The sequence below is a fragment of the Rhinolophus sinicus genome, chromosome 4 (assembly GCF_057876585.1).
Source record: "Rhinolophus sinicus isolate RSI-liver-muscle chromosome 4, RSI-T2T, whole genome shotgun sequence".
Lineage (NCBI taxonomy): Eukaryota > Metazoa > Chordata > Mammalia > Chiroptera > Rhinolophidae > Rhinolophus > Rhinolophus sinicus.
The window spans coordinates 33,125,980-33,135,963 of NC_142504.1; the positions used below are offsets into that span (position 1 = coordinate 33,125,980).

The 9,984-nt window shown below is 39.4% G+C and overlaps 1 protein-coding gene across 1 annotated transcript in view; it reads right to left on the minus strand.

Moving 5' to 3' along the window:
• Nucleotides 1-6,703, minus strand: part of VPS50 (VPS50 subunit of EARP/GARPII complex) — a 115,944-nt gene extending 109,241 nt beyond the window's left edge. Inside the window, exon 1 of the mRNA XM_019729711.3 lies at nt 6,545-6,703. Within this exon, the coding sequence (XP_019585270.3) occupies nt 6,545-6,577 (33 nt within the window). The 5' untranslated portion in view covers nt 6,578-6,703. The remainder of the gene's footprint in view (nt 1-6,544) is intronic.
• Between the last annotated feature and the right edge of the window lie 3,281 nt (nt 6,704-9,984).

Below are 9,984 nucleotides of genomic sequence, written 5' to 3' on the forward strand. Positions count from 1 at the left end.
CATAATATGACAGAACCTACTAAAATAGAAATCACCATTTTAAAAATAGAAATTTTCCTGCTTTAAAATATACAGAACATACGTTGAAAACCTGTCATTCAATACTAGTATTAAACCAAGTAAAGACGTACTTAAAATAAAAGTATCATATGGCACCTTCCTAACTAATGGTTGAAGTCTAACTTAACCACGATTTAAAAATAACCAAAAGAAAAGAAACTTGAGTGACAAAAAGCATTCTATGAAAGCCCTTAATCTATTAATCATTACCAAATTCACCTGGTAAAAACGTCCAAGTATTATGATTCAACTGAGCAAATCAAAGATTTCTAAATAATACTCATTGCTTAATTAATATGTAAGGAATTCCTTGATTTTACCTGGTTATTTCTCACCAATGCACCCAATTTATACTGCATAATTGAGACTTGAATCTCACATCTCACTGCTTCCTACAAGTTCTTTACCTCTTTGGTACCCGGTACTTTCTATAGTCACATCAACTGAGAGATTCTGAAAGTCTCATTTGTGCCAGGGAAAGTTATCAAAACAAAAAGAAGTTAGCAATTTAAATGTTTCTTTAAAAGCCTCTTTTTAAAAATAGGCTATTCACAGCAGACACCTAAAGTCCCTGTAATATTAGTCTGTAAGCAAAATTAGCTGGTACATGAATTTGAGGAGAAATTTATGCTACAGTCAAGTTTGCATCCTGTAGGTGCCCTATATTGGTCCTTTGGTGCCCTTAGTAATCAAAATATATGGTACACTTTGAATACTTGAGGCTTAGAGCTGAACTTCCTCATTTTTAAATTTTAGAGGTGTTATCATATCTTCCCTATTATAAAATACTACCAGTCAGATCTACAATTTTTATGACAAGGTACTCTGCATCACCCCCAAGTCTTCCATTACCCTCAGAATACTCCACCCAGTGTTCTCTCTCTCTCCCTCTCTCCCCTCACACCACCCTCTAAAGAAGCTAATACCCTCCTTTCAGAATGGACTCCTTTATGCAGTCTTTCTAAATCCCCGTGCTTCAAAGAACACACTATTTCTCAGTATTGTCCACGGATCGCCTCCATCAACCTCACCTGGAGAATTCTTTAAACAAGATTGCTGGGCCCCACCACGGATGTAATGAATAGGTAAATCTGGATTAGAACCAGGAACTGCACTTTAACAAGCAACCCAGGTGACTCATAACCACTAATGTTTTAGAAACCCACCAAGACATTTTCCAACACAACACTTCCACCACAGCGGGAAAGTTTTAAATAGTAAATGTCTCTGTCTCTCCTAGACCGGAAGTCCCAAGGGAAGGGAGAAACCAAGTGTTATTTGCCACTAGCAAAGTTCCAGGAACAGAGTAAACACCAAATACATTAGAAAATTTTTCAGCAGAAGTCCTTGGTCATGGTCCAATCTCCAACTAATTAGAATACTGTTCCCATGGGAACACGCAATTGCCTTTAAAATGAAGTTTCCAGGGAAGTCTGGTGGAATAAGAGAAGCATAATGAGGTTTACTGTCTTACAACGAGTGAGGAAATAAAAGTATGTAACTACTCCTGTGTGTGTGTTCTTCCTCGTCCCAATTTCTCACCGAAGGTCAACACGAAAGCAAAGGATCAAAAGTGGTAGAGAAGGCAAGGTTGGCTTAGAGAACTAAACTTCTACATACATTACAGACATGTACATATATACATACATACACATGCACAGGAGTATCACTTCCTCATTTGACTCACAATCACAACAGCCCTTAAAGTACCTTTTTAAAAATATAATTGCCATGCCTTTTAAACTAACATTGTAAAAAGGATAGATTTGTTTAGCCCATCGAACAGAAATCCTGGGGGAATACATCACATGTAATTTTCCCTTTGCCCAGAGCTACTCAGTAAAGAAACCAGTGCCTGAAATGTAAACAAGTGATATACTCATATACCAGTATCTAGAAAAAGGCCTTACCTCCAAATTAGTCACCATACACAATAACTGGCCATTAATACATGGCAACTTTCCACCAAATGTACAAAATAAAAATAATAAAAACTGGAAACCCTATGCGCATGTTAGGAAGCGGGAGTACAGTGATCCAAGGAACGGGCTCTGCGGTCTGGAATAAGTCACATAACCTACCTGTCATTTTATTCTAATGATGGTATATAAGGAGTAAAGGCGATGACGCATGTGAAAGGCCAAACACAGTGTCTGCTACAAGAATTCTTTAAGTGTTAACCACTATTCTATTATACATGCTATTATCACAGACAAATACTTTTCTTTTATCTTATCAAAACAGAAGCGAAAAATTACATAAGTTTCTCAAAGCACAACATCTGACACTCACCTGCATTTTAGGATTATAGATGTCGAACTGTTTGATTTGCAATTTTATAAATTTCTGCTAATCAATATGAAGTCATCATTTTTATCTTCACCGCTTAAAGCAGGAAGTCATGGTTATAACTAGTACTCTGCATTTATTAACTTGAAACTTTCACTGTAATCATTAACCATTAATGATTAATCATTAACCATTAATCATTTGGTTTTGGTTTTGATAATTTAAATTTATACAAAATTAAGCATAAATTAACACCTGCCTCTGCACTTTATTTCTTCGCTCAAATCAGACTAACACTTCAGACTACTTCTGTTATGTCCATATGAATCCTCAATTTCCATTTATGAGACCAGCTCCTTACATCCCAATGATCAAAAGGAGCATGTGAGATGATTTGTTTCCCTCCCTTTTTAGCAAAACTCAGCAACAGACTGTTTGTATACTCAGTCCTCAGTTTCTTGAACCCACTCTAATAGGCTTTCCTCTGACCAGTTCACAAAAAGTACTGCTGTGGAAGCACCACTAACCTCCACGCTGCTCACTTCTTAGGCTCATTCTCATTTTCACCTTCCATGGCCCATTTGCAGCATTTAACCCAGCTCCCCCCTCTTTTAAATTCTTTACTTGGCCTCCAGGACCGCTCTACTTGGCTGTCCTCTTAATGCAACATTCATCCAACAAATATTTATTGAGCATCTGTTACAGGACAGACACTCTTCGGGACGCTGCAGATTTCTTACCTCACTGGCTGCTCCTTCAAAATCTGCCCTGCTAGCTCCACCCTTCCCCCCGACCTTGTAACACTGAATTCTCAAAAGCTCCAACTGTGGACTCTTGTTATTATCTACACTCATTCCGTTGATGATCTTAGCCAGTTTACATACCCTCTACATGCTCGTAACTCCCAAATTTTTATCTATACCCTGGATTTCTCCTCAGGAATTCAGACTCTTTTAGCCAACTCTCTCCACTTAAGCATATAAGAGGCTTTCAAGTGAACAAGTCTAAAAACCTTCTCCCTTCCCTCAATCCATCCCTCCCTCAGCCTTACCCACTTCATTAAATGGCAACTCCATTCTTCCAATTGCTGGGGCCAAACCATTTGGAGTCAAACCTGATGCTTCTCTTCCTCTCACAACCCAAATCCAGTCTCTCAAGAAACCTGTCCACTCTACATTTACAATATAGCCACAATCTCGCACCACTCGCACTCTGGTTATGGCCACACCCTCTCTCACTTGGATTACTGCAGTAACATCCCTACTGGCCTCCCTGGTTTTTGCTCTTTTTCCCTCTTCAATCCCTAGGCAGACCGCAGAGATAGTGTGGGTTCGGCTCCAGACCATGGCAATAAAGCAAGTATCACAATAAAGCAAGTCGTTATCTTTTGCTGGTGGAGAGCCTGGCCTTCGCTTTGTAAAAAACACATCTGTGCAATAAAGCAAAACCCAATAAAATGAGGTATGCCTGTATTCTTAAAACATAGGCCAGAAATCTTGCTAAAGTATATGTAAAATTACATTACTTCTCTGCTTGTTATTTCAATCAAAATAGAAGCATGGCCTTGGTCTGAGTGAGGAGAAAAGTGTAGGGGATCAGGTCATGATGAAGGTCTGTGTAGTCTGGATTCCTGCTCTCAGCTCTCCCACCTCACCTCCTCACTCCCTTCACTCCACCCACACCAGCCTCTGGCTGTTCCTCAAACGTGCTCCTGCCTCAAGGGCTCTGCATTTGCTTTTCCTCCCTCCTGCAATGCTCCTTCCCAGACATCCACATGGTTCACTTCCTTCAGGTTTTTACTCAAACGACACCTTCTCAGGGAGGCCTTCCAGAGGACCCTATCCAAAATAGAAATGGCCCAAATTGCCAACACCTCCCAGGACTCTCTAATCTCTTTCCCTCCAAAGCAGTTATCCCCATGTTTGCCTTAGCACTTGTCTGTTTTGTTCACTGCGGGATTCCTCCAAACTTACAATAGTGCCTGGCACGTAGTGCTCAATAAACATTTGTTGAATGAACTGAAAGAACAGAGGCCAGCATAATGGAGAAAGCAGAAGAGCAGGTCTTGTATACATAGAGCTAACAAAGCCTGCTCTCCCACTCTATTCCAAATCAAGGTCCAAAAAAACCTAAGTTTCATAGGCCTTGATTATACATCTCTCTATATTAACAATATATTAGCATATTCTATGGCGATACACACACACATACACACACACACACAAAGAAACAGCGTTGTGTGTATTTATTTGTACTACTACTACATAGAACCCAATAGTAAACAGCACTAAATAAAATCCCCAATGTAACTCTAGGTAGCACTCTACTTTCATACCTCATAAGTTCAGGAACTGTGAATTCATAATGATCAAATATGTGGAAGCCAAGCTTTAAACAAACATAATTAGGGTGACTTTAAAAATCTATATAAAAGTCCTAATTTTACCTCACTTTTTAAATAGTATAGTTGTGGCTTTTCATATGTATTCTCTAGCGCTTTTTTTCCCACCCCAACTAAGCACAAATTTCACCTGCTCATATCCAATAAGCAGCTGACTGAGGCTGCAGTTACCATTATCAGAACAACTTCACTACATTTAGGAGACATAAACTAATTATCACTGGTACCTAGACATTTGTATTTTTTTTCTCTCCCACTGATCACAAAATTTGGTTAAAAAACAATAAACCAACCAAAGTTGTTGTACAATGACTACGATGCTGACTACACTGCTTTGCACGGCAAGCAACATGAGAGAGCACCAATCTTAGCTGATGCACAGAAGTCCAAATTCAGCATTCCAAAGGCAGTTCAGGAGTATTAGTGGTATAACGTATAAAAGTTCATGTTGTTTTAAAAATCAAACAGATACCAAAGTCAGTCTGAAATCACTATTGTTTAAATTACTGCAACAGTCTGCTTCCAGCTGTCCTGCTTTCCTACCATCAATGCAGCCACTGAGATGATCTCTGTGATCAAGCACTTCCTTGGAAGATAAGGCCCAGGAGCTGTGTTTGCTCCTTTATTTACATGTTTACCTGCATCATATCATAAATTTCACCCCCTGGGCTAACGCCATGAGGTATGTTATTATTGCTATTTTGAAGACGTGGTAACAGATGCTCAAAAAGTTAGATGACTTGCTCAAGGTCACACAGCTACTATAGGATGGAGCAGGACCTGAACTCATTCTCAAGTAAGAAATGTTATGAAGCATAACACCAGTACTCAACAAACGTGAAGGATTACCAAATGTTACTACCTGCTTACTTAAATCTTTTCTTATTCACAGAACTTTTTAATTCTATGTTCATGACATTAACAATATTATTTGACAGGGGTAAAACAATCATGGAGGACTCATGTATTGTTCACCAGAAATCTATTTGTAACCTGTTCAGATATAAGAATGGCCAGTTCTAGTGAAACATTACAGTTTAAATCAATAAAGATATCTAAAACCAAGTCATGATCATTAAGTACACAAAGGGAAATTTCTCCAACATCTTGCTTGAAGGAAGCTGAGGCATTATTAGGAAGTCCCTAATATTTATAAGATGGGATAGAAAATAGCCAGTGTTTATTCATGAATTATCATTATGGAAAAAATGAGGCTATTATTTTGCCATGACAACGATAAAAAGTAGCATTTCACAAAGAATTTTCACATACATTTGCTTATGATGACTCTCATAACTATGAGAATTAACAACAACAACAAAATTATTTTCATTTTCAGAAACTTAAGCAGCCAAGTTTGGGGACCGGCCAAAAATCATAAAGCTAGCCACCAATTCTGTCATTGAATCATCTCTATTGCAAAGACCTCACCTCCCTAACCAGGCCACCTGCTCAAAGACGACAGACAGCTTGGCTAAGGAAACCCTGCAAGGCAGGTGGGGCTGTCAGTCGAAAGGTGGCATACAGAACAAGAGGAGAGGCAAAGCTCTGATTCCCTTATCGACGTCGTCTAAAGGAATGTCGCTAGGACACTGCTACCCGCTCGAGGCTGGTTCTGAGCTGGATGGCTCAGGTGAGTGTTTCAGGGTGTGCAGTGCACTGTCTTCCCAGTACCTAGACACCTGCCACCACCTATAAATTAGGTCTCCTCCCGCCGCGGCCCAGGGACAGAACATCTTGGCTCCACACCCACTGGAGATGAATGAGGCCTTTACTTCAGCCCCCACGACTTACCTGTCGGGTCATAAGAGATTTGATTTTTTGCATGTCGAAATCGTGACAGGGGTACCCTGCCGCAAAGAACTCACAAATCACACCAAACCACCGTACAGCTGGCCCCGACACAGGGAAGCCATAGTGAGTGATCACGTGAAGCTGCCGGCCTTTCCTTTCCCTGGGCATGCTGGGAACTGTAGTGTTCCGCCTGTCGCCGGCTTCCGCTACGGAGGAGAGAGGACAGTCCAGGTACTACATTTCCCAGGAAGCAAAACAGCCGGCTCTTCAATTAAGCCTGCAAATCATCTGCACAACCCCGGCGACCGCCGGTCTTTACAAAGATATTTGCGCTCGGCAGCTCTGCTTCGGCAAGGCGAAAACCTAACTCGTAGGTGACCAAGCATTGAGCGACAGGAACAAACACTGAGAAGACAGTATATAAACCAGACTGACATGATACCCCCTAGGAGTGCGATGGAGGAAATCCCACCTGGTCTAGAAGGGCGGGGTCGGAGAACGCGAGCCTGACGCCAAGGAGCAGGAACTCAGTGGAAGGCGCTCTCCAAGAGGTTACCTGAGCGCTTAGGTGGCGCTGGGCTTGGAGAGGAAAGGTGTGGTCCAGCTTCAATAGGCGGCTGGCCAGAGTTAGGAGTTACTTCTCAATCTTGGTATCCACTGCAAGAGGCCGTACAACTAAAAAATTTAACCCCACTTGCCATTTTACTACCTGCGTAATCTAAGGCCAGTCAAGAGTGAAAATATAACAATAATAAGTACACAAGTCACTTTAAAGTCGTCTTTTCAACTTTTAGCAGTTTGGTTAAATTGGGAAAATAGGGAAATCATTTGGGGTTTAAGAAAGAAAAAAAAAAAAACTTCCCAATTATGAGAATACCAGGAAAAAAGCGACCCAGAGCTAACAATAATACCTAGCATTTATTGAAAGCTTTCTACATGCCAAGAAGTCGGCTAATAGCTTTACATGTATTATCTGATTTATCCACACAAGCATCCTATGGAGTTGGTAACTATTATCTCTGTTTTTAAAATGAGGAAAATGTAGTATGCAGAAATTAAGTAATTTGCCTAACGTTGCTGCAGATGTGCATGTAGAAACTATAGGTCTGGTTATCCAGATGTTTTCAGTAAAGGTTTTATGTATGGTTTTGAAAGTGAGTCCTGGAGCATGGTACCAACGATTTTTTTAAAATTTACTTTTAATGTTTATTAGGGAATAAAAAACAGACCCATGATTTCAAAAATATGTCTTTAGACAACTGAAAAAATGTACCACACTAATGTACCACACTAATGAAAATATTAGGTAAAATATTAGATAAACACTAATGAAAAATAGGTAAACAATAGTATGAGTGGTAATCAATTATGGCAAAAATAATAAAGATGGTTTGGAAATGACTGACAGTGGGGGATATGAATATAGTTATTCTCAAATTCTGTTATCTGACCTCTCAGAGTCTTGTCTTACTAATTTTTACAGACAAGGTTGTAATATTTGATGTAGGATTTCATAAGAATAAAGGAGATGAGTTAAGTGAATGTAATTTATAAACTGTAAAGCACCTTAGAATTATGAGGTATTACAGTCATGATTCTGCCCAGTTCTCTGCTCCAATGGCACAACCCTGTACATACTTCTATCATTGTGCTTAAAAAATCCTTTTGAAATTGTGTTTACCTGTATGTTTCTCTGATTCTGTTATTGCTAACCCCATAAAGAAATTCCAATCACTTAAGGACAATCCTAGTTTAGTTCGTTTTTCACATGCTCTAATCTTAATTACCACACAGTTCTTAGTGTGTGAAAATCTTTAAAAACTAGAAATTTCTAAAGGCCTCAAAAGAAACAGAAACTGCCAGTCATATTAGCATTTAAACTGAAACCCAATTCAGTAAACATTTGTTCATTTTGGGGCACAAGGCAGCACCATACTAAGCACTTTAGATTAATAAAACAGTTGTGGTCCTCAAGAAGTTTACAATTTAGTTGAAAAGTATATATTAGGGGTGATCCAAATCCAATTGTTCTCAAGCCTGACCATTCAGATTCACCTGAAGAGTGTACCATTGTTCTTCTTATTGTTCTGTTTTGGGTTTTCTGTTTAAAATCGTCAGTGATTCTTATAGGCAGCCAGCTCTCACATTTCAAATCCATCTATGAAATGAGAAAATTCACCCACCTAAGGTTTTGAGACTACACATTTTATTAGAGCTTGATCAAGGACTAGAACCCAGATCCAAATTAAAAAAATAAATTGGGGGGTCAGCCTGGTGACTCAAGTGGTTGGAGATCCATGCTCCTAACTCAGAAGGCTGCTGGTTTGATTCCCACATGTGCCAGTGGTCTCTCAACCACAAGGTTGTCAGTTCAATTCCTCGAGTCCCGCAAGGGATGGTGGGCTCTGCCCCCTGCAACTAAAGATTGAACATGGCACCTTGAGCTGAGCTGCCTCCCGGATGACTCAGTTGGTTGGAGTGCATCCTCTCAACCACAAGGTTGCCGGTTCGACTCCCACAAGGGATGGTGGGCTGCGCCCCCTGCAAATAGAAACGGCAACTGGACATGGAGCTGAGCTGCGCCCTCCACAACTAAGACTGAAAGGACAACAACTTGACTTGGGAAAAAAAAAATTCTGAAAGTACACACTGTTCCCCAATAAAGTCCTGTTCTCTTTCCCCAATAAAATCTTTAAAAAAAAAAAAAAAAAAAAAAAAAAAAGCTTTTGCCTCAGTCACTGGGCACCCCCATTCAGGAACCCCTCCCGCTTGGGAACTGCAACCTCTTCTCCTGCCTCTAATAAACTATACTCTTTTAAAAACAAAAAACAACAAAAAAAATTTTTTTAATTCAGTGTTTTTTGTTTTTTCTATCAGCCAAATTTGGGGAAATTAGTATTTTTCTCTACTTGACCCAGAAAAGGCAAGAAAGCATTAAAAATTTATTTTACTCCAATACTGTACATTTTAGTTTATTTCATATAAACCAAAAAGAAATGTACAACTCTACCTTCTAAAAGTTCAAAGGCTATAACTAATATTGAAAACATGTAAATCAGTGCTATTGTCTAAATAAGCTATATTTTCTAATCAGTGTACCCCCACACTATAGAAAGTAATTGAGCCATACATGATGCATTTTTAACTGCCAAAAAGAAAAAAAAAAACAGCCTTAAAGAGCACTTTTTAAAAAGGTGAAATATGTTATTTCATTTCCATTTTTCAAAAATGCATGTAGTATAAAACTTATTTAGGACTTTCAGATTTGCCTGAAGGCAAGAGCAAAGTAGTGGAAAGTATGGATGGCCTACCAGCAAATTTTGATAAAAGCTTACCGGATGTTAGTCATTTTATAAAGGAGTGTTGGCCCCATTTTTGCAGATTGGAACATCAGGGCTAAGTTAAGTTGATCTGATTCGGGGCAGTAGCATTAGCAGTAA